The sequence below is a fragment of the Marmota marmota genome, unplaced genomic scaffold (assembly GCF_001458135.2).
Source record: "Marmota marmota marmota unplaced genomic scaffold, marMar, whole genome shotgun sequence".
In the NCBI taxonomy this organism is placed as follows: Eukaryota; Metazoa; Chordata; class Mammalia; order Rodentia; family Sciuridae; genus Marmota; species Marmota marmota.
In genome coordinates, this window is record NW_026000174.1 from 66291743 (window position 1) to 66317101 (window position 25359).

At 43.7% G+C, this 25359-nt stretch overlaps 1 protein-coding gene across 11 annotated transcripts in view; it reads left to right on the plus strand.

The window, feature by feature from the left end:
- The first annotated feature begins 6 nt into the window (after nucleotides 1-6).
- Mark2 (microtubule affinity regulating kinase 2) overlaps nucleotides 7-25359 on the plus strand; it is a 60455-nt gene continuing 35102 nt past the window's right edge. For 9 of the 11 annotated variants that reach the window (XM_015478139.2, XM_015478143.2, XM_015478142.2 and 6 more), the window contains exon 1: nucleotides 7-186. In XM_015478139.2, coding sequence (XP_015333625.1) covers nucleotides 133-186 — 54 coding nt within the window. In that variant the 5' untranslated portion in view covers nucleotides 7-132. The remainder of the gene's footprint in view (nucleotides 187-25359) is intronic. The other 2 variants (XM_048789048.1, XM_048789050.1) reach the window with 2 other exon arrangements.

The following is a 25359-nucleotide window of genomic DNA, read 5'->3' on the forward strand; positions in this document are numbered from 1 at the left end:
CCCCGCACCCCCGGCCGGGGCCCATGCGGCGGGTGTTCGTACTGTGAGAAGCCCCGCCCGGCCGGGCTCTGCGCCTTCCCTTCCCTCCCTTCCTTCAAGCTTCTCGGTTCCCTCCCCTGAGATACCGGCGCCATGTCCAGCGCCCGGACCCCCCTACCCACGCTGAACGAGAGGGACACGGAGCAGGTAAGGAGCCCCGAGGGCTCCCCGAATTCTCTGGATGGGCCCCTGCACCTTGCGGAGCCTCCTCCCTGCTCTGCTGTCCTCGTGCCCCTGCTGCCATCCCGCAAGCCTTGGCTGTCCTGTCATCTGGCCCCGGGATCCGGCCCCCACGTCCCTCTTCGAGTCCTGACCTGGGACCCACCTTGTCTTGACTCGGAGCTGCACATTTGTCTTTCTGCCAACCCCTGTCCCCTCACCACCGCTCTCCTGCGCTCTTCCGTGTTACCTCCCCAGCTTCCCCTTCTCTTCCCTTTTTCTCTCAGGGGCCTTTCTGGTCTTCCTCCACCCACGCTTAAAGCAGCCACTCTCCCGCTCCTCGAATAACACCCCGCGATTTGCCACGCGATTTGTCCATCTCTTTCAGCGTCTGCCTGGCCTTGCTTCCCTTCCACCCGCACCGGTTCTCCCAGTCCCAGTCCCTGGTTATCGCCCTCAGGGTCCTTGCCTGGGATTGGGTTCTAGGTCCCCGTCCCCTTTGACTTCCCCAGCTTTTTCTACCCTGCTTCTTCCCGTTCCAATTTGTGCTCTCCCTGTTGTTTGCAACCCACCAGCTCCACCCTCATCACCTTTCCAAATGGTTCGCCTACTCTTTGCTCATCACTTTCCCTTCTTTTCGCCAGGAGCTCCCTGGTTCCTGGCTGTGGCATGTGTTGCTTCCGTGTTTCCCATACAGCTGTCATGCGCATAGTTTTCCCACAGGTTGTCTTTGGGGTTCCAATCACCACTCCCTTCAGACTCTGGATCCCTTTGGTTTTCTTTCCTCTGAGGTTTGGCTTTTAAGTCCCTGGGCCTCCTGTTTCTTACTGTGTTCTTCCAGCCTTTCCCTCCCGCTGTGGTAGGAAAGACACTCACTGTTGCAGTCCTGCTATTGTAACATAACCTGTTGCTCGGTCCTTTCCCTGCCTCGCTGCCTCACAGTCCCTGCCTTTCTGCCCTCTTTGCCTGCTGTGAAAACCAAGATGCTTCACTTCTCATAGTGTCTTCCTCTTGCTTGTTGCTTCCTGTTTCTCAACCTCACCCCATCTTCTTTAGTGCGCCTCTTATTCCGTGTTGCCTTTCATGTCCATGTGAGTCTCCTGCCCTCTTCACAGCATATTTACTCCCCAACCCCATGGGTTCCTATGCATTCCCTTTCTGTTGGCTAGTCTTGGAAGTTCACGAATTTTGCATGCTAGTCTCTTATGCTATATGTCATCTTCATGACCCTACACACTTCCCCTTATCCTGGCAATAACTGTCACCCAAGCCTTGCCTTTTCTGTGTTCTCATCTCACCTCTGAGCCGAGAGGCGTCCACTTTCTTTCACCATCTCCAGTGTCCCTTTCTGCCTGGTCTGTGGAGAGGTCTGTGCCCAGCAGGCCTTTCTTGGTAAACTTTACTAGGCAAAAAAAACTTGTCTTGAAAAAGGAGCCCTTCTACCCTGAGGCTGCAGTGCTTTTTGCATTCTATTCCCTTATTACACCCTTTGTTCCCTCTTGTTTCCTTTTTTCTTCCTGTCCTGGTAAGGTAGAGCTGTTGTTGTAGTCTCTTGCTTATTAACCTCCTCTGCAAAAGGTATCTCTTTTCATTTATTGTGCTTTTTTGTCTTTTTCCCTTTTGCTCTCTATCACCTGGACAGTTAGGAACTTAAGAGGAGTCTGGATGGAGCTTTTCTCTGTATACAGTCATTGACCCTTTTGTTAATGGAATATATGCTTCAGGGGTGAAGTAGGGGTTGAGAGGGAGGAATGGTTGATTTGTTTCATCACTGGGTCTGGCAGCTGTTTTTGCACGGCACAGTGGTCTTTGGAAACCAAGGAGTTGGGTCTGTGTCCCATAGTCCCTCGCTTGCCAGCTGGTTCCCTCCTACCAGAAACCACTTTCTCCAGGCCCTCTTGAGGTTGCTTGTTCCATCCTTTTTCTTCTCACAATCTTTGTTTTAGCAGGTAGATCCTGCTTAACTGGAGAACTTTTCAAACTGTTGAAAATGAGCTTGTAGGAGGAGGCCAAGTGACTGGCACCTTCAGGCATTTGGGGAGAGGCTGGAGTGCCTACTCTCTGTGAGGCTGTGGGGGCATTGTGTTCAGCACAGAGTAAGAGACTACCTCAGTGTGATTTCTAGGTGCTGTTTACTAATGGCAAATACATCATTGCCATGGTCTATTTCTTGTGATGTGTGCGCTGATTTCCTCTCTTCCTTAACATGTCTAGCATACTACTGAGCATGTGGTAGGGACTCGTGCATGTCCACTGATTTCATGACAATAGTCACTGGTGACCATTTTGGAATGTAAGCTGCTCTGTGATAACTTTATCCAGAGCACTGGCTGCATATATTATCCTGTTCCAAATTATGAATTACTCATCCTGTCTCTACTCTTTATGGACTTAAGTTCCCTGTAGTTCTCAGGATAGCCAGTCACACTGTTGATGTTATGTTAAGTCTCATACCAGTGAAAGCCCAAACTTTGGAAAATCTGGGATGCATCTCTTCTGGGCAAGTGCCGGTAATTCTGTTTGTTTGGTTGTTTTGGTGGGGATGGAACCCAGGGCCTCCTAGTGCTTTTATCACTGAACTTCATCCCCCAGCCACTGTATTCTTTAAAGTAGAAAAAAGAGACAAGCAGCAGCTTCTCTGGTCACAAGGACAGGGATGTCAGAAATATTGGCCTCCTTTAGAATAGATCATGCCACCAACTGAAAGTAAGAACCCTTTTCTTGGTCCTGTTGTAATTTTAGCTAAAGTAGCCTTGGGAGCTCAGTCATTGCAGTAATGTTAATGTTAGGAAATAAGCAAGGGATTTGGCTGAGCAATTCGTCCCCCCCCCCCAAATAAAGCATCCACAATCACCTTATTTAAATTATTTATAAAACTTGTTTCACTAGAAAATAGGTAAACAGCTGGAGCATGCCTATAATACCAGTGGCTCGGGGCTGAGGCAGGAGGATCGTGAGTTCAAAGCCAGCCTCAGCAAGGCACTAACCAACTCAGTGAGACCCTGTCTCCAAATAAAATACAAAATAGAGCTGGGGATATGGCTCAGTGGTTGAGTGCCCCTGAGTTCAATCCCCAGTATCTCCCCACAACCAAAAAAATAAATATAGGTAAACAAACTTCAGTGATACCTTTAATCCATTTTCTTGCTTTTTCTCCCTATTCTTTAAAAAAATGTGGCTGATGAGAAGCTGTTTCTAGGAGCTCTTTGATCATATCTGAAACATACACAGAAAATGTTGAAGCATAAAAATAAACCTTATGTTGCAGGGAGATTGCCTGTTTGCTGTCAACTCTTCTTCTAAAAGAAGATAAAAGAAAGTCAAGCCCTGTCTTTAAGATGATTTTTGTGACACCTAATTCTAGCTATGTTTTCACAGCCTTCTTTTTGCAGAAGGATTCTGACCTGGGGCGGGTAGTTTTGGGGTTTCTTAGTCTGTGAACTGAGCTTTCTGTTCACTTCTTTTCCAAATGGCTCTGCTGGCCCGGAGGCTTGGCAGTCTTGAAAGCAATCAGCAAGATGACTGTTTGTCTTCCAGCCAGCACAGCAGTAATAGGCAAGTGTGGAGAAGGGTCCAACTTCCAGAGTTCACCTGCCGCCAGCTGGAGCATTTGGTAACCCCGGGGGAAGGGCCACATGGCTTGAACCTACCCTCCTCTGGGTCTCAGGAGCTGAGACAGAGAGCTCCTAAGAGAAAACAGGAGCCTTTTGCTGCCCACTGAGCTTTTGCTGCTATGGTCAAGGGAAGGCACTGTCACCACTCTTCCAAAGTATGAGTGGTATAGTATATTCTTTCAGATAGTTTGAGAAAGAGGAGTTCAGAAGTCTTGATGAAAAAGGGCAAATCTAAATTATAGGATCCTGTAAAGAACAGCTGAGGGGCTGGGGTGTGGCTCAGCGGTAGAGTGCTCGCCTTGCGAGACCCTGGGTTCGATCCTCAGCACCACATAAAAATAAATAAGTGATATAAAGGTATTGTGTCCAACTATAACTAAAAAATAAATATTAAAAAAAAAAAAAAGAACAGCTGAGTCACTAAACACACCTTCATCAGACCCTGGTGTCGACTCTGGCCAGTGTGGCCCTGGACGCTTTGTCTCTGATCTCCGCCAGGTCAGCTGGCTGGATTAGCTAGCTTCCTAGTTCCCACATTTTGAGCTGTGTGTCACCTTGCTCCGGGTGCTGGTGCTAGAGTCTGGACTTGTTCTCTGGCAGAGGCTCCTTGATGGGGTTGCTGCCTTATGCTCAGGGATGCAGGCGAATATCTGACCAATGAGTCTAACTTCTCCTGGGCCCTAGAGATAGTGATGAGGTGTTAATTAGAGCAAGGACTCCACGAACCTATAGTCTTGCCATGTCATATATACTCTTTGAACCTGATGAAACTAAGTAGTCAATTATAATAATTTCTGTACAATCTGTGAACTTGGGGAAGTAGTTGAACAGAGGGATGCAAGGCAGTCGTTGAGAATTGGCCTGCTTCAGGTTAAAATTCAAGCTCGGACTAGGTTATCTGAATCTTTCAGGTTGTAACCAAAGATTGGGCTGGAGATACTTTTCAGCAAACACATCATAAGTACAGTTGATGCCTAGGACGTGGGAAAAGATGGAAAATGTGTTTGCCTAAGAGGTTTGCATGGTGAGATATCTTGGAAGTCGAGCCTCTCAGGCTAGACTGTTTCTCCTTTGGAACAGCAACCCAATTCTCAGTGGCCATTTGGCCAGGACCAACCCAGGCCTTCATGAACTCTTTGCCATTGAGCACTTAGCCACCTGGCTGGCATTTCCCTTCTCCCAGGAGCTTCCGTGACATTCCTTTCCTACATATGTATTATGTCAACTAGAATGAATATTTTATGCCTAGAGTGCAGCCAGGCCTCAGACTTTGTGGACCATTATTGACAAGTGGGGTGGGGGCTGGGCGCCACCTTTGGCCCCCTGATAGTGTCTCTGCTAAATGGACTCCCCCAGCAGCACTTTGAAGCCCATTAATGGATTGGCATGAAGTAATCTCAGCGAATGGAAAGGGCCAGAAGGATGGTCATCTTCCTTCCCTGGAACTACTTGATGAGGCTTCCTGCAGTGCCCAGGAGCAGCCCTGATTCCCTCGGCTTGGTTAAGCTGGGGGCTGGAGGTGTTCCCTTTTAGCTGTGGTGGTGCTGCTAGGCTCACCACTTTACTATCAGCAGAAATTGAGAGGGATACAGAAAGGGTGATGGAGTGCAAACCTGGCTGTTCCTCTTCCTTAGAAATGAGGAACAAAATGACAAACCAGATAGGTGGCCGAGTTTCCTTCTCTTGATGGGAGATTCCAGTATTTGTACACTTTGCACTTGAAGCTTGGGTTCTCCAGGCTTTCTCCCAGCCTTCATCAAACACGAGTGAGTCACTGAAGTGTTAGCTGTGCATTTCTCCCCTCTGTCTCAGCACAGGGAAGAGTAAGCCTTTACAAACCTTGTGGGGGAGGAAATCACCCTCTCCTGCTGCTGGCATGGAAAGAGGCAGGCTATCCCCAGGTTAACCCTGAAAGTTCTTACTCTCCCAGTCCAGTGTCATTGCCCCACCTCTGCCTTTTGGTTAGGCCATTGAATGTCATTGCTCATACTTTGGAGAGGTGGTACAGCCCATTCTGAACAGCACTGAGAGAGAACCTGGCCTCTTGGTTTGCAGTTTTCTCTCAGGAGGCATCCTTGTGCCTTCACAGACCATTAGAGCAGCTCCTCCTTTGGGGATGTAGGTAGGCTGGATCCCTTGATCTGCAGGTCTGTTTTTGTCGAGTGAAGTTTCTTGGTTTCTGTGGGGAGTTCTTTCCATAGATGTCTTTAGGTTAGCACTCATTTCCCCTATTTCTAACTATTCCTTACCTTTCTCATTAGAAAGTAGCAAGGTGGCCCAAAAGAAATGAATTTCCCCTTATTCACCAATTCATTAATTTTAGCCTTATAAAGCTATAAGATCACAGTGTTTGGTAAAAAAGAATGTGAGGTGGATACTGATATTGGTATGGGGTGGGGATGGGGGTCTTGAGGACAGCTGGAGCTGGGATGAGGAGAAAGAGAATAGGGGTGTGTTCAGTGACTGGCTGCAACTGGGCGAGGTGACACAGGCCTGTAATCCCAGCTACTCAGGAGGTCAGCTGGGGCAACTTAGACCCTGTCTTGAAATAAAAAATAAAAAGGTCTGGGGATGTAGCTCAGTGGTAAAGCCCCCCTGGGGTTCAATTCCCCAAGTTGGGAGTGGGGACTGGACTGGTTTCAAGCCACCTTTTTGGCTTTTTCTTTTAAACATAAGGAAGGTGGAACAGACCAGGGGCTCCTCTGTAGAACCAGTTGAGCTGGTTTTGAGCAGCCTTGGCCTATTTTCCTCTGAGCTCTCTGGGAAGTTGACAGTACAGAGGTCTGCCTCTTCTGGGGCTGTGCTCATTGAGGCATGCATTTGGAAGATGTCTGTAAACAACTCCTCCCCCTCCCCAAATACCTAGTGGGTCTTGGAGCTGGTCCTCCACTCCTGTGAGGGGGCTTTCTTTGCACCCCGTGCTGCCCAGCAAGGCCTCTGGTCTATCTTGTACACCTTCACTGGAAGCTCCAAGGCACGGCTTCTTTATTGGACCTCCTTTTCCAATTCAGTTTGGCAGAAGGCCCTCAGCCTGGCCAGGAGGAAGGGTCTGCTGTTGGCTGCCCATTTGTGCGTCTGGAAGGGAATCAGGACTCCTGATTCCTGGTCGCTGTGATCTGGCTACTAAATTCAGTGAGACCCCAGACCTTTGGGGTCAGTGCAGTGGGACTGTCTCTAGGCCTGCTGGGAAAGAGTGAGGGAAAATGGTTTTTGGTGTTTGGCAGGTCACAGAAACTTCAGCCCCAGGAGATGGATTGTCCTCTCCCCTCTGCTCAAGGTGAGAGAGGGGAGCTCTCAGTTGCCTGGTGCTTGTGCCCCCTGAACAGCACTAGGAAGCCTTTCTCAGGGAGTAGGACTGAACCAGATTTGGGGACTTGTGCAGCCATCAGTGCTGGAGCAGAATTGTTTTCCAGGGCTCATCACTAAGTAGAAACTTCCCAAGTAATTCCTGAGTGAAGCCACTTGCAGATGGAGCTCCAGTCTGTGCCCTTATCTTTGGGGGCTGGCAGCTCCTGTCACTGCTACAATGACCTACTCATTGCTTCTATTAAGTATTATTTTGCAGGAGTTTGTTTTGATTACCGATGCTCCATATGCAGGGTGTGTCTCCCCTTTTCCTCCACCTTTAGACCTTTGCTTATGCCATCACTTCCTACCTCCTCTCCACGGATGGCCACTATTTGACTGTCTTTGCATGTAGTGTTGGAGGCACTTGTGGATTGTTGCTTTTTGTCCTTGTTTATGAGTGTACAGTAGTCTCCCCTACTCCTCCTCCTTGTTGCTGGGGATAGAACCCAGGGTCTCTGTGCATGCTAGACAGACGCCCCTATCCCTCCTTCAGAGTTTGAATGACTGGTTCTCCAGTCACGGGAAGTGAGTGGGCCCCATTGGCCAGTTAGATCTAGCATAGCATACTGGTGGAGCTTCTGGCAGAATTGAGAAGAGATCCCACTACTTTCTGATTTCTGTCTAGCTAAATGGTTCCCCTGGGATTAAGAGCTGGTTTTGCAGCTAGACTTCCTACATTGAACTCTATGCCACCCTTAGCTTCCATAATCCCTCTGTGCCTATTTGCTCAATTGTGAAATGGGAGTAATAATAGTAACTATCTTACAGGTATAGTTGCTGTGAATATAAAAAGAGCTAATGGCTGGGCGAGGTGCCACATGCCTGAAATCCCAGCAGATAGGGAGGTTGAGGCAGAAGGATCTCAAATTCAAAGCCAGCCTCTGCAAAAGCAAAGCACTAAGCAACTCAGTGAGACCCTGTCTCTAAATAAAATACAAAATAGGGCTGGGGATGTGGCTCATGGTCGAATGCCCCTGAGTTCAATCCCTGGTAAACCAACTCATTACACCCTACACTCTCTACCCCCCACAACCCCCCACCCCCGCCTGCCAACAGAAAAAAGAGCTAATGAGGGCTGGGGCTATAGCAGTTGTGTGTAGCCTCCTGCATGTCTGGGAGGTCAAATCCAAAGTCACCAGAGCATACATTGTGTCAGAGTTGGGCCCCAGGTGTTAAGAGGGAGCCCTTGGGCTGTTCTCGGCAAAGACCCACCAACTACATGGATTTCTTTCATCACATCTGTTTTTTGGTGGGCAGTTTTGATCCTTTGGCCACAGGGTAAACCTCTTTGTTTCTCTTAGAGACCACAAGGGACTTGCCAGCACATGATTGTAGGTTCCTCTTTCCCTAGCCCAGAGGGCCTTCAAGGGCAGGGTCTCCTTACCTCCCCTTTCAGAGTTCAGAAAGATGCAGTGGTTTCTCAGATGCTCTGTGAGTTTGTGGACTTTGGATCTTGGGCTGAGATGATGGTCTCTAGGGGTTCCTGGTTTATCTTCATCTCTTCCCATTTCTGGAGCAGGAATGCCTTGTCAGAACAGTGAGTAAGTTGCTTGATTTTTTTCACACTGCATCTGTGGCCAGGGACAAAAGTAACAGCATCCATTCAGAGTTCATCAGGAAGCGTTTTCTTTCACGTATCTTCACCTTTGGACCCCTCTGCTGACTTGCTGCGCTTTCTCCTTTCTTTTTCCTCCTTTGGTGTTCCTGGACTCCCTTCTTTAATCGTCCCTTTTCTGTTCCAGTTCATCTCAGGTCTTCATCCACTTGTTCCGCCTTCCCTTACCTGTTTCTGTGCTGTTTGTGGCATGGCCCCCAAGAGGCATTCCATCTCCTGAGAGCTTCTTCATACCTAATAGGATCCCAGCATTACCCACTCCTTTCTTTTTTCTATTCCTCTGATTTCTGTAAAATTATTGATTTTCTGCTTTGGAAAATATGTTCTTTTTAGGTCTCTGGAGCCACCTTCCTCAGTAAAGCCAGGCTTGTCAACCTGGCAACTTATTAGGGACAGGATCCTGGCATCCTAGTTTTCCTGGTGACAATCTAAACCAGTTCTGGGCTATTTTCTCTGACCTGTCAGGAATGCCATAGGTCTATACCCTGCCTTAAGATATCTGGGAAGTTGCTGGTTAATTTTGGATGGTACAGTTTTGAATTTGGTCTAAATGTGGTCTGGGGGTCCTTGGGGACACTTAGACCCTTTCAGGTGGCACATGAAGTTAGAATTATTTTCATTATAACATGAACACAGCATTTGCTTTTTTCACTGTCATTCTCTCACCATTGTACAGTCTTGTTTTCCAAGTGTTAAATGATGTGTGATGACATCATGCATCTAATGGCCAATGAAATATATAATTCTGTATTCTTGTATTTTCTTTTCTTTCTTTTTTTTTTTTTAGAGAGACAGAGAATTTTTAATATTTATTTTTTAGTTTTCGGCAGACACAACATCTTTGTTTGTATGTGGTGCTGAGGATCCGCACGCACGCCAGGCGAGCGCGCTACTGCTTGAGCCACATCCCCAGCTCCTGTATTCTTGTATTTTCTAGATTTTTTTTTTCTTTTTTTGGTACCAGGAGTTGAATCCAGGGGTGCTTAAACCACTGAGCCACAGCCCAGCCCTTTTTATATTTTATTTAGAGACAGAGTCTTGCTGAGTTGCTGAGGCTCACTTTGAACTCAAGATCCTCCTGTCTCAGCCTCCCAAGCCACTGGGATTATATAAGTGTGGGCCACTGTGCTGGCTATTTTTTAGAAATTTTAAGATAGTATTTTCAGGTGTGTGTATGAATTTTTCAGTGATGAACTCAGTTTGTTCTTGATTCTTGTGCTCTTATTAGTTTTCTTTGTTCTTGTTGGTGATTGGGGTGGAACCCAGAGCCTGGAACATGCTAGGCAGGCACTCTACCACTGAGCTATATACTGGCTCTCTTTGGTTATTCCTGCTATAATTTCTCTATAAAACTCATTGTTGTCTAATAAATCATTATTTTGAAATCTCAACACTTTCATAGCACCTTTGAGGAAACAGTAAGAAGTAAGTACAACTTGTAAAACTTGTAAAAATTTTTGAAAACTTTTATTTAAAAAAATTATTTCTAACTTAGCATTTAATTCAACTTTATTATTATTATTATTTGTCTTATGGTACTGGGGCTTTAACCCAGGGATGCTTTATATATCCCCAAGTCTTTTATTTTTTATTTTGAGACAGGGTCTTGATAAGTAGCTTAAACTCTCACTGAATTGCTGTTGCTGGCCTTAACTTTGTGTCTTCCTGCCTCAACCTCCCAAGTTGCTGGCATCACAGGGTTTGCTAGTATACCAAACAATTCTGCTAGATTCTGAAATAGCTTTTTTTTTTTTTTTTGGTACCAGGAATTGAACTCAGGGGCACTCAACCACTGAGCCCCAGCCCCAACCCTATTTTGTATTTTATTTAAAGACAGCTCTCAATGAGTTGCTTAGTGTTGCTAAGGCTGGCTTTGAACTCGCGATCCTCCTGTCTCAGTCTCCCAAGTTGCTGGGATTACTGGCATGTGCCACTGTGCCCGGCTTGATTCTGAAATAGAAAATAATTTATGTTTTTCTTATATTTAAGGATGGATTGTTAGCTTTAAAAAGGGAGATCTGCCTGTTTGTTTATTTATTTATTTATATATGTGGTGCTGAGGATTGAACCCAGTACCTCACACATGTTAGATTAGCACTCTACCACTGAGTTACAATCCCAGCCCGAAGATAAGAATATTTTAAAAAGGCCGAGTATTAATCTAGAAGATAACTTTGATATACACTACTTTTATAAGATTTTTGTTTTGTTTTATACTTGGTCTTCATTTTTTTATACATTAAAAACATATTAAAATAATTATGTATATATTAAAAAAAAGTCCGAGTATGGTAGTGTGCTCTTGTAATTGCATTGACTCTGGAGGCTGAGGCAGGAGGATTGCAAGCTGGAGGCTGACCTCAGTAACTTACTGACACCCTTTCTCACAATAAAAATAGAAAGGAGAGGCTGGGGCTGTAGCTAAGTGGTAGAGCACTTGCCTGGAATGCGTGAGGCACTGGGTTTGATTCTCAGTACCACATAAAAATAAATAAGATAAAGGCATTCTGTCCATCTACAACACCTACCAAAAAAAAAAAGAAAGAAAGAAAGGACTGGGGGTGTAGCTCAGTGGTAAAGTGCTTACTTTGCCACAGGTTCAATCCCCAGTACCAAAAAAAATAATAATAATAATTAAATAATAATGAATGCTGTCTCCTCCTTTCTAGATGCTAATAAATTATTAGCATTATTGTATCATGTTTTTGTATAATGTTATGGTGCCAGTCAAGTTGCAGCATTCTTACAAGATCATTATTAATAGTGTTTTTTTTTTTTTTTAAATATACCTAGGATTGAACCCAGGGGTGATCAACTACTGAGTCACATCCCCATCCCTTTGTATATTTTTATTTTGAGACAGGGTCTCCCTAAGTTGCTGAGGGCCTCACTTAGCTGACAAAGCTGGCTTTGAACTTGAGATCCTCCTGTCTCAGCCTCCAGAGCCACTGGGATTACATGCTCAGTTCATTGAGTTTAAAGAAAAAAGGAATTTAATATTAATAATACATACTATGATAGTGGCTCAGGAGGCTGAGGCAGAAGGATCACAAGTTCAAAGCCAGCCTCAGCAATTTAGTGAGGCAATTCTGGACTGCTCCCCTTTCCCTCTTCCCTTCCCCCCTGCATTGGTTAGAAGGAGAAAGAGTCATAGCAGGTATAGTGGCGTACGCCTGATATCCCAGCATCTGGGGAGGCTAAGGCAGGAGGTTTGTGAGTTCAAAGACAGCCTCAGCAAAAGTGAGGCTTTAAGCAACTCAGAGAGACCCTTCTCTAAATAAAATACAAAATAGGGCTGGGGATGTGGCTTAGTGGTCAAGTGCCCCTGAGTTCAATCCCTGATACCACACCACGCCCCCGGGAGAGGGGGGGATACATACTATGAGCACTTTTTTGTTTTATTTTTGGTACTGGGGATTTAACCCAGGGATGGTTTACCACTGAGCCTCATCCCTAGCCCATTTTATATTTTATTTTGAGTCTGGGCTGATCTTGAACTTGTGATCTTCCTGTCTCAGCCTCTCTAGCTGTTGGGATTACAAATGTGTGCCACAGTGCCTAGCACTATGAACACTTTAAAAGACAGAATTTCTTCCAACTTTTCAAACTAGAGTTGAAAAAGTCACTGAAGCCCTGTACTGTTGTTCTATCATCTTGTTGGCTGAAGTCCCCCACATAATAGCTGAGAGACTAATTAAGTCTTAGCTGACACTCCTGAATGCCCACTGGATGAAAAGCAGTAGAATTCACAGCACTTCAGATACTATAGGGCCTGATGAATAAAGATTAGCCACAAACATGAAGACCAGGTTAATATCTTGTTTACAGATTTTACTTTCACCTAACAGGAGCAGATCTATAGATAGGGTTCAACTTGCCTCACTAGCACCTACTACTCTTTGAAGAATTACTTCTTTTATGTGACTGCTCAGACACAAGTGCTGATAAATATTCAAAGTGTTGAAAAAAAGTTTTTTTGTACGTGGGATTGAACCCAGAGGTGCTTTACCATTGAGACATACCCCAAGCCCTTTTAAAATTTTGAGACAGGATCTTGCTAAGTTGTTTAGAGCCTCACTAAATTGCCAAGGCTCCTGCCTCAGCCTCCTGAGCTCCTGGGATTACAGGACCGTGCCACAATGCCTGGCCTTTTTTTTTTTTAATATTTATTTTTTAGGTGTAGATGGACACAACACAATGCCTTTATTTTTATGTGGTGCTGAGGATCGAACCCGGGTCCTGCCCGTGCTAGGTGAGCACTCTACCGCCACAATCCCAGCCCCTGGCCTTTTTTGTTTGTTTGTTTAAGTTGTTGCTGGACCTTTATTTTTATTTATTTATACATGGTACTGAGAATTAAACCCAGTGTCTCATGCAAGTGCTTTACCACTGAGCTACACAAACCAAGCCCCTGCCTGGCCTTTGTAATTTTTATTTATTTTTTTGTTGGTCCTGGGGATGAAACCCAGGAGTGCTCTCCACTAAGCTACATCCCCAGTCTTTTTTAGTTTTTTTTGTTTGTTTGTCTTAAGACAGTCTAAGTTGCTGAGGCTGGCCTTGAACTCAAAGTTGTCCTGCCTCAGTCTTCTGAGTGGCTGGGATTACAGGCATGGGCCATCATACCCAGCTCCCTGAATGACTTTGTGAATCTCACAGTTTACCCTGGAACGACTTCATTTCCATTTGCACTGTTGGTGCAAAGCAATGGCACAGAAAACTGTTGGTGCCATAACATGAATCGAGGTAGTGGCACCAAACCACAGGTGATTGTAGTCATGGTCATTACACACTTGCAGTTGATGGAGGAAAAGCCATTTGCACTTAAGTATATCATGAATGAAGGACTATCATTATTGATTTTCATTAAATACCATCTATTTAATAAAGATTCCTTTAATATTCTGGGTGGCAAAATGTAAAATTTGAAGCATTGCTTCTGTGTGCCATTGTACAGTCGAAAAGCACCGGTGTGGCAGAGCTGAAGCAGCTGCATGGACTGTCATTTTGGGAGGCGGGTACCGGGAATTGAACTCAGGCACTCTACCACTGAGCCACACCCCATATATAAATAAATATTTTATTTAGAGACAGGGTCTCACTGAGTTGCTTAGCGCCTCTCTGCTGCTGAGGCTGGCTTTGAGCTTGTGTGGATCATTTTTTTTTTGCTTGAGATAATAACCAGTGGACAATCTATAGTTATTCAATCTTGAAAATCTATAGTGTTGGGCTGGGGATGTGGCTCAAGCGGTAGCGCGCTCGCCTGGCATGCGTGCGACCCGGGTTCGATCCTCAGCACCACATACAAACAAAGAGGTTGTGCCCGCCAAAAAACTAAAAAATAAATGTTAAAAAATTTTCTCTCTCTCTCTCTGTCAAAAAAAAAAAAAAAAGAAAATCTATAGTGTTTTTTCCTGTTTTGAGATGGGGTCTCACTGTGTTGTCTAGGCTGCTCTTAAACTTCTGGACTCAGGGGGCTTCTCTTGTCTTGGCCTCCTGAATGTTGGGACTACAGGCAGCTTGGACATTTTCTTGGGAGGGAATAAACCGAACCCTTCATTGTTGCCAGTGATAAAATTTAAATTGTCAAGTGAAAATTAGAATTTTAGAAAATTTGTATTGGTCAAAGATTTTTAGCAAGACCCTGTCTCAAAATAGAAAATAAAAGAACTGGAGATTATACCTCAGGGGTAAAGTGCACTGGTTCAATCCCTAGTACTATTAAAGAAAAAAAAAAAAAAGGAATATAAAACAATGCAACTCTTTCATCAAATTTCAATTTGTTGCCATGGCGTGGTGGTACATGCCTGTAATCCCAGCCACTTGGGAGGCTGAGGCAGGATGATTGCAAGTTTGAGGCCAACCTCAGCAACTTAGTGAGATCCTCAGCATCTTAGGGAGAACCTGTCTCAAAAAAGACTGGGGATGTAGCTCAGTGATATAAAGTACCCCTGGGTTCAATTCCCAGTACCAAAAGAAAGCTTGAGGAGATCCTCCTGGTGTTGATGGCGGATCAACTTCTCGTGGAGCCCTTGTTTTTGTAGCCCCTTCGTAATCCCTGGTGGGTCTCAGGAAAACTCAATCCTTAGAATTTTCCAGCTCCATAAGATGGTTGTCTATGAAGTGAGGCACTTTGAACCAAACTTAGCTAATTTTCTTCTGATTTTCCTTTTCTCCCCCCTGTTTTTTATTTTTTAGGCTCATCTTTTTTTCTTTTTCTTTTTTCATTAATTTGTTAGCTGTTTGCTATGTGTTTGTGTGTGTGTGTCTCTGCCACTATGTTTTTTTATATATATATTTTAGTTGTAGATTAACATAATACCTTTATTTTATTTATTTATTTTTATATGGTGTTGAGGATCGAACCCAGTGCCTCACACATGCTAGGCAAGCGCTCTACAACTGAGCCACAACTCTAGTCCCGCCACTACAGTTTTTAAAAATATTTATTTTTTAATTGAAAGATAGTGTATGGGTTTATTTGGTACAATATGATATTTGAACATATGTGTGTATATATAAGGTGTATTCATTATCTATTTATCTATTTATCTGAATATGAATGAAATGATCAGTTCAGGATATTAGGTTATCCATGGTCTGACCAAAGAAATTTTCACAAATAAAGACCCTGTGTTGGGGCTGGGGCTGTAGCTCAATGGTAGAGCACTTGCCTAGCATGTGTGAGGCACTGGGTTCAATTCTCAGCACCACATATAAATAAAAATAAAGGTCCATCGACAACTAAAAGAAAGAAAGGAAACTTTAAAAAAAATAATTAAAAGACCCTATGTACACAAAGAAATAATATATTTCTTTGAGATGGGAACATTTAAAATCCTTCTAGGTGTTTTGATTTATATAATACAGTATTATTAGCTGTAATCACTCTTCTGTGTCATGATATTCCAGAACTTAGTCCTCCTATCCAGCTGTCTTGTACCCATTATAACCAGTCTCTCCCATCTCCTCTTCTGTACCATTGTGTTTTCTTTTTTGTGTGTGTGGTGTTAAGGATGGAGCCCAGGGTCTTAAAACATTCTAGGCAAGTGTTCTACCTCTCAGCTACCCCCAGCCCATGGTTTTGATTGCAAATAAGATCAGTTTGCAGATTTCATTTGGTATATGTTTAGTTGTGATTTGAAAAATATAGTTTTATTAAATTAAAATAACTCATTTATGTTTATATGTAATAAATGTATTAATGTCTTTTAAATGAGTTGATACATAGTTAAAACTTGCACTTCAATTTCTAATATATTCTGGTAGATATAATCCATGTAAACACAAACTTCTTGGGAAATCACTTATTTTTAAGAATGCATAGAGGGCTGGGGATGTGGCTCAAGCGGTAGCACGCTCGCCTGGCATGCGTGCGGCCCGGGTTCGATCCTCAGCACCACATACAAACAAAGATGTTGTGTCCGCCGAAAACTAAAAAAAATAAATAAATATTTAAAAAAAAAAAAAAAGAATGCATAGAGTTCTTAAGACTAAAACATGTAATAATCATACTTGTAGACTAAATTTGGGCTGATTTTTCCTGGTTTATTGGTTGGCTTCTCTATAATGTAAGAAACCTTTATTTTGCAATTCCCAGCCCTTCTTTAGTCTTGGCTGTGCCTGTGGAAGGCATTTGCTGCTTTGGATTGCAGTTCTTATAACTGAGGAAGCTAGTCCCAGTGACCTGAGGGTCTCTGATCAAAGTTGACTTGTTTCCTCCTTTGAATACATAACATCAACCTTCTGAGTTTCTTTTAGGAAAAAAACAAATTGTTTGTTTTTAGGTGCTGGGTGTTGAACCTGGGTCCTTGCACATGCAGAATACATGCTCTAGTACTAAGCTATACTCCCAGGTTCTGATTTTTATTTTCTAAAACTTTGAGATAATTTTAAACTTGACAAGAGTTGCAAAAATACTCCAAAGACTTTCCATGCATTCTTTACCCAGCTTCCCCTTATGTTAACATTTTATGTAACCATAGAACTGTATCAAAACTAAGAATGAATCTTAGTATGATACTGTTGACCAAAATACAGAATTTACTCAGATTTCATCAGTTTTTCCACTCTTATATTTTTCATGTTCTAGGATTCCCTGTCCAATTTAATTTTAAGCAGGGTGTGGAGGGGCACACCTGTAAGTGCTAGCTACTCAGGAGGCTGAGGCAGGATGATCTCAAGTTTAAGGCCAGTCTGGGCAACTTAGTGAGATTGTGTCTCACAATAAAATAAAAAGGGCTAGGGATGTATCTCAATGGCAGAGCGCTTGCCTAGCATGCACCAGGCCCTGGGATCAGTCCCCATTGCTGCAAAAATAGTTTGTAAACATAAATATGAGAACTACTTCTGTAGGTAAATATCAGGCTGGTCAGCACTACTCTTGATTAGTTGGTGACTTGCTATGACCTCATAAATGAGCCTCTGTTTTGCAATTTCCAGAGTCCTGGCCCAGCCTCAGGAAGGCACTTGCTGCCTTGGTTTGTAGTCATTCTAGCTGAGGAAGCTGTTTCTCAGTGACCCAGGGGACTTTGACCAAAGTTGGCTCATTTCCTCCTTTGAATGCATAGCCTTGGATTTTTTTTTTTAATATTCCATTAAAAAGATCATTTGGCTTACTTGAATTTCATTATAACAGTAGGTATTTTTTTCTTTTTTTTATTTTGTATATTGGCTATTGGTCAGTTCCAAATTTGAAAACTGCACAGCTTGCATAGCTTCTATCCTTGAAGAACCTTGGTGCCTGCAATAGCTGGAGGCTGCTAGGCTGCAGTCATTGAAGCCAGAATACCCATCAGCCTGTTCCTTGGATGGCTACAGGGCCTCCATACTTTTTTCCTTCTTCTTTCATACTTTACTTTCTTAGCCTCTGCTTCTTAGTGAAACATGCCTGCCAAATCCCACACTGAGGCAGGTACTCTGTATTTTGTCAGGTAAGCATATTTGGTGTGTTTGTAACAGAGTCTCTTTCCTTGATTAGTCTTGAGAGGCAGGTAAAAATGGCCAGGCGTAGGGGCTGTGGCTGTAGCTCAGTGGTAATGCACTTTCCTGGCACGTGTGAGGCACTGGGTTTGATTCTCAGCACTGCATATAAATAAATTAAAATAAAGGTCTATCAACAACCAAAAAAATATTTAAAAAAAAAAAAAAAAAGGGCCAGGCGCAGCGCTGCATGTCTGTAATCCAAGTGGCTCGGGAGGCTAAGGCAGGAGGATTGAGCGTTCAAGACAGCTTCAGCAAAAGCAAGACACTAAGTCACTCAGTGAGACCCTGTCTCTAAACAAAGTACAAAATAGGGCTGGTGATGTGGCTCCGTGGTTGAGTGCCTCTGAGTTCAATTCCCGGTACCCCGTTCCCCCCAAATGTAGTAGACATATAGTTTCTAAACTACTCTGTAATTCTCAATTTTGTTCTTTTGACATATTCATCCCCCAATTTCCATAGCACCTGTGACTTTTAAAAGCAACTACTACAAATAGTAGCCCGAAGGCCTTCTCTAATAATCACTTAACACCAGCTTTAAGCAAATCATTTGCTCAGAATTACATTGGAATAATTTTTAAAAAACAACTGTTTAGTCAAGTGTTTAACTTCTCTTAGTTTGAGTCTACACATAGACTTCTAGGATTATAGCTCCATTTCCCATCAACCCTCCGTTCTTTACACAAAGCATATTTCTTTTCGGATTCACATGTGGCTTTCATTTTGATTCCAGAATTGAACTTGATATGTTATTTTCTCTCTGGCTGCTGGTGTGTACAGAAGATAAAGACTTTTGCTTTCAAAAATTTGTGTACTCCTATTAGCTAAGACAGTGACTCAGTGGTGCCTCCTGGAAGGCCCTTTAGGTTATTATTCTGTCCCAAGTGGTTGGGAAACTTGGTCCTAAAGGAGGGGACTGAATACTTGAAGAATAGGTAGTGCCTCACCCCTTCCCATTCACTTCAGCATGGCTTGCCTCTGCAGCTGTCTTTCTGTAGCTATTCACAAAATAGCCACTATTCATTTATTGAGCACTTTCTCTGTCCTAGGCTCTTATTTAACTGGTTTACATTCATTAACTCATTTACTCTTTGTGAGAGAATAGGTCTTATTATTTTGCTCACTTTACAGATGAGGAAACAGGGTTAGAGATGTTGAGTCACCAATTTAAAACTGAAGACCCAAGTGGCCCTGAGTGAGTGTTGTGAGTGTTTTTGGCTGTGGATAGCCCTTCATCCCTGGCTTCACTTTTATCCTCACAGTAGAAGGTACAAGTTGAGCATCCCCAATTCAGAAATCTGAAATCATCCATTCTAAAACGGAGACTTTTTTGAGTGCCAACATGACTATACAAATGGAAAACTCTGCAGATGACTCTTTGTCACCAGTTGCAGTCAAAACACAGGTTAACTTAAAATTTTCTATGAAATTACCTTTAGACAGTATGTATAAGATATATATGAAATATAAATGAGTTTCATGTTTAGACTTGGGTCCCAACTCCAAGATATCTCTCTCTCTCTCTCTCTCTCTCTCTCTCTCACACACACACACACACACACACACACACACACACAAATGCAAATCCAAAACAGTTTTGGTCCCAAGCATCGTGAATAAAGGATATTGAATCTGTAGTTCCCTGAGGATTAGCTTCTTTAGGTGTGGGGCAAAAAAAAAAAAAAAGAATGTCTCACAGACTGGATTTTGAGGGGTAATGGGGATTGTATCTAGAGGTGCTCTCCCACTGAACTTCATCCCCAGCTCTTTTGTTATTTTTGAGACTGGGTCTTGCTAAGTTGCTGAAATTGGCCTCAAACTTAATGATCCTCTTACCTGAGTCTCCTGAGTCCTGAGACTACAGGCAGCACCACCACACCCAGCTCATAGATTGGATTTAGAGTCCCCTCTGACCTCAATGGTTTCTGTCTGTCATCTATTTACACAAGTGACAGCAGTGGTGTGTGCAGTAGCTGCAGCTCTAAGGTCATCTGCTGAGTACACCCTGAAGAACCATGGGAAACTCAAGCCATCTTCTTGTTTGCTGTTTTATCTTTTCACATCTTCTGGAATTTCAAGAACCCCTTTAGTAAAACGGAAGTCCTGTTGGTAACCAACAGGTAAGAACCTCATGGAAAGGACAGTTTGGATTTCTAGATTTGGCTGTCCTGCTCAGTGGCGCCCGTGAAATGATGAAACTCTTTGGGTTTTTTAAACCCCCATCCTTTCCCCCACAAAGAAAAAGTAAGAAGATTTTGTGTGTAATTCTTTACTGTATGTTTTTGTTCCTATGAAATGAACTCAAGTTCTCTCTTTACAACCCTCTGTGTGCTACTTGCTCTTTTTTTTTTTTTTAACTTTTAATATTTATTTTTTAGTTTTCGGCGGACACAACATCTTTGTTTGTATGTGGTGCTGAGGATCGAACCCGGGCCGCACGCATGCCAGGCGAGCGCACTACCGCTTGAGCCACATCCCCAGCCGCTACTTGCTCTTAACCTAGACTGTTGAGAGTGCAGAGCACCATAGCTGGTAGTGTCAGACATCTGTGTGCATTTGGGGCTTGCTGTTTCAATCCTGGGAGTTGAACTCTGGCCATCCTGATGTGTCTTTAGCCTGTGGCTTGTGTAATATGCCACTTCATACTATTTGCATTTACTTGGTCTCTCTTTTGGTTCATGTCTCTCTCCTGAAGCTGGTGCTTATAGCTATGCCTGTGGCCCTTCTAGACCAGGAGTGGATGCTGTGTGTCCTTCTACAGAGTTTTAGTTAAACTCTAGTTTAACTTTGAGTTAAACTTTCCCTTGAAGATGCCAGTCTGGGGTGAGGGCAAAGGGATGAGCTGTAGGCCTAGATTCAAGCAACAGTTTGCCACTTATACGCCTCTTGGTGCCCTAGTGGAGGAGAAGCGGGAGTTTGATTATATGTTGTTCGTGCTCAAAGCTAATGCACTTCTCCAAAATTATGGCTGTTATATCTAAATTACTTTAGAACTCATCTCTGGTAGAAAAGCCAAGGTCCACATGAATGACTTGGAGGAGCACACAGCCTGTGGACTTTCTTATGAGTGGTTCTCCCCTCCCCACATTCCCATCTCAACATACATTTTTCTCTCAGCAGAGGTAGCTGCTAGTCACACGCAAGCGCTCTTCAGTGTTGCAGCCACGGCTTCCTTGGAGAGTGCATGGCAGGGCTCTCCTCACTAATGAAAAGGCTGGCATGTTGGGCTAGTCCACAGGGGCTCTGCCCTTCTGTACTCTATTCCCAAGGAGAAAGCATTGTACCTTAATTACCAACGGCATGCTGGCAGAGAGGAGTGGCTGCTAATTGATTAGATGACAGTCCTTTGCGTGGATGTGGAACCATTGGGGTGGTTTTGTTTGGTTTCGTGTTTTTGAGTAAACATGTAGATTTGGGCCAGGTAAATTGACTTTGGAGAGATGAAGATCTGTGTAGGGATTCCCTTTATTAATCTCATGTTGTTAATGTCACTTCTGTGTCCTCATTTCCTTTTTAATATGATACTGGGGATGGAACACAGAGCCTTGCATTTTCTAAGCACATGCGTTACCCTGAGCTATATCCTCAGCCCCATCATTTCTCACTTGGTAGTAAGAAGTCCTGAGTCGGCCTGCTTCTGTTTTGGTGCAGGTGGTGAGTAATATCTCTTCCTACCCTGTTCTCCCTCTGGTGTGCCCCCTTTTGTTTGGCAGCACCAGATTCCTTTATTTGGTTTGGTTTTCATTCCTTCCTTCTGTCTTGGAATGGTTGAACCCTATTCTAAAATATATTTTTAAGATAGTGTTTGAAAAGCAAACACCCTGCCTTCTTGAAACCACAGAAACTGCTTGTGAAACAGCCTATAGGGCAGGCTGCCAAATCTAGACTGTTAAAACCAATCCTTTAATGACAAAATGTCAAACACTGATGTTAAACCTTCATTATGATTGTGGTGTAAGGATTTTTCTGAATAATAAATGTTTAGATGCCGAACTCCCAGCTTCACATTCAGCATGCGTACACTATAAAATTCTTCATGGTAAACCACTCCACAAGAGTCTCATGTAGCTAATCTGCTCTCTAAGGAAAGGTTTTAAACAAACCCATTCCTATTTATGCTCATGTGCATTTTTTTCTTTAATTCCAAGAAGTGATTTATTTTTTTTGCAATGATTTGGACCCATCCTTTCACCAATTTTCATATTCTTTTTAAAAAACTATATGTTTAAATATATATATATATATGATATATATTAGTTGTAGATGGACACAATACTTTAATTTATTTATCTTTATGTGGTGCTGAGGATTGAACCCAGGGCCTCACATGTGCTAGGCAAGCACTCTACCGCTGAGCTACAACCACAGCCCAGCTTTTCTATTCTTAAGGCAGGAGAAGAACTAGTTTAGAATTGTCTTTTTCACCCCACAGAAAACCTGGCCTTAGTGTTTATCCCCAAGCGCTGAATTAACTGACTTTTTTTTTTTTTTTTTTGAGATGGCAGAAAATCTTCTGTTTGTCTAGGAAGTTTTCTTTCTTCCCAGTTACCTTCAGGAACAAGTATTTATTTCTTCCTGATCTCTTCCTGAAGAGCTCTGAACCTGCTAGAAGACTGAAGGATAGGGGTAAGATTTTAAAACTCGTGTCAATTGAACTGAACTATAGGGACCAGGCTTGACTCCCAGCAACTGGGTAATAAAGGGAAAATATACAAACGTGCCTCCCTATTTACAGCCAGTGTTGAGATAGGGGTTCTGGTACAGAACTTCAGGAATCGCTTCCAAATCTTTGCCAGGATAACTGGCTTCAGTTTCTGTTGTAAGGGCTTTTTCTGACTTTATTTCTGTGACGAAGAGTCCTGAGCAGCTTTCTTATTTTGTGCTTTTGAAGTTCTCATATCATCTTTGCTTGTACAGTAGGCTTGACTGTAGCTTCCAGATGGTGATGAAAGACAGGAAGGCTAAGCCATGCCTCAGGGAGTCCCTTGAGTTGTCGTGGTCGTCACTCTGGTACTGCGGGACATGGTACACTTGGTGCATAGGCGGCCCATTCATTAACGACCCAGGGTCTGGACAGATCCTGGCAGAACTGATAGTCCTCACTGGAAGTGAAACCTGGCATCTTCTGCTCTGATCCCTCTTAGCTCATTGTTCCTCTGAAAAATAACAAAGACCACAGACCACTAATAAATCTGGGTAATTAGGCCAACCGTAACTTCTTGGCTTTGTCTGTACGGGACTGTGTGATTTATGCTTCTCTCTCCTGTTAGATTGTCAACCCCTTTGAATGGACCAAGAACTGTGAGAGGTTGGGCTATGTTATTCCTCCTGGTCCTACTTCCTTCCCCAAGAGCCTATTAGGGTGCTTCGCACATGGTCATCTCTCTCTCTCTCTTTTTTTTTTTTTTTTAAAAGAGAGAGAGAGTGAGAGAATTTTTTTTAAAAAATATTTATTTCTTAGTTTTCGGCGGACACAACATCTTTGTTTGTATGTGGTGCTGAGGATCGAACCTGGGCTGCATGCTTGCCAGGCGAGCACGCTACTGCTTGAGCCACATCCCCAGCCCAACATGGTCATCTCTCAATGAATTATTTGAGAAATAAAAAATGGGCTGGAGATGTAACTTGGTGGTAGAGTGCAAGCTGTTTGATATGTTGCACCACAAAAAATAAAATAAAATGAAAATTGTAATATGGGTGTTCTCCGCTATAACCATCCTCAAGAAAGTGTATATATACTAGTTTGTAACCCAGACATCTGTCTCTATCCAGTTATTTGGTTATTTAAGTCTTTTTTTTTTAATGTTTATTTTTTATTTTTTAGTTGTAGTTGGGTACAATATCTTTATTTATTTATTTTTATGTGGTGCTGAGGATTGAACCCAGGGCCTTGCACGTGCTAGGCAAGCGCTGTACCGCTGAACCGCAACCCCAGCCCTCAAACTCTTAATCAGTATCTTAGGTACAATAATTACTAAAAATAACTCCTTTTTGGAGTGGGGATATAGCTCGGTGGTGGAGCATTTGTTTATCTTGCACAAGACCCATGCCAGCACCAGAAAAACAAAACAAACAACAAAATACCCACAACTTTTTGAGGATGAGAGGGAAGGTTTACACTATTGCTGGATTAAGAATCAAGAGAGGAAACCACAGGGAGAAAATCCTTTGCTGAGGAATCCCTGCCTGGCTTCCCGAAATAGGGACCAAAGCAGAAAGCTAAGCCCTTGGCTCTGCCTGAGTTCTATTCTTGCTCTTGATGCTCAGGCCATATATGCTGGGACTTTTGCGTCACCAGCCTCATCCTTTCCTCTGTGTGGTGGGTGAATAGGTACTCGGAGTGTTGAGAATTTTGTCCAGAGTTGGAGAGATCATGCACTCTGTGTCTAATAGCTGCAGTTATTTATAGGGGAGAAAAACTTGGGAGCATGGCACAGGAAGAACTGATTTCACACCAACTCAGCGCCTGGTGGTGGAGAGGACCCAGATTGTGCTTCAAGTGTCTCAGGAGATCAGTTGCTTTTCTCCCATTCAAGTACCAATCAGGCCAGCCCTGCTTAGCTTCCAAGATTACACGAGATCAGGCACATTCAGAGTGGTGTGGATATAGACTGGTTCCTTTTCTGAGGCCCAAGAACTGTGAGGGGTTGGGTGCAGTGGTGCATGCCTGTAATCCCAGTGACTCAGGAGGCTGAGGCAGGAGTATTGCAAGTTTGAGGCCAGCCCCAGCAATTTAGCAAGACCCTATCTAAAAAAATAAACAAATAAATAAATAATTAAAAAAAAAAAAGAAGACGAAAAGGGGAAAAAATAACTCCGAGGAAGTCAGGTACGAGGTTTTCCAGGACCATTTTGGGTAGGGCAGGAGTAAGAAAGATGACCATTTTCTCCCTTCTTTAGTCCCTGTGGTCTTCATGTAAAAGCTCCATCTGACTTCTCTATCTCCCGTTCTGAACCTATGAAGAAGGCACCAGCTGGCAGGGTAGTTGCAAGAAGGACCTGTTAGACTGGTCTGCTTGGGTCTCCTCCCCTCCCCCAGCTGGGCACAGAGACTGAAACTGCTGCTCGCTAGGCTTTGCCAAATCAGTTTCTCCTCACGGATTATCTACTGGTGGCAGTCAGGTAGCTCCCCACCCAGGAGCCCTGAGGAACCGAGCTGCTATGGGAACCATGCAGGTGGGGGCAGGTGCCAGCCCTAGGTGTGCCGCTCACCCCACCAGGGGCTGCGCCTACTCAGCTGCTCATAAGAAGGTTGCAGAGCCCTGGGGCCTGTGGGAACTAGACTGTGTCTGCATGGTTCCTTTCCCAGCACCTTGTGGCCATGTTCCTGGTGTTTAGAGAGGCTGGGAAGGGCCAGTAGCTTGTAAATGGGGTAATTGAAGCTGGGGCTGGGGGGTTCTTCCCTAGGGCATCCTAGGTTAGGGTTGTGTGTTTGCAAGGTGTGCAACTTCTGGAGTTGTCACTTATCTTTAAAATCTTCATCCTAGGTGAGGTCTTCCAGAGTGGGAGCCCTATGTCCAAGATATGTTAGGTGATGTTTACTTACGCAGCAAGACTTTTAGGCAGGTTGACTTGACGTAAGCCAAGGTCAGGAAGTGGTTTTCA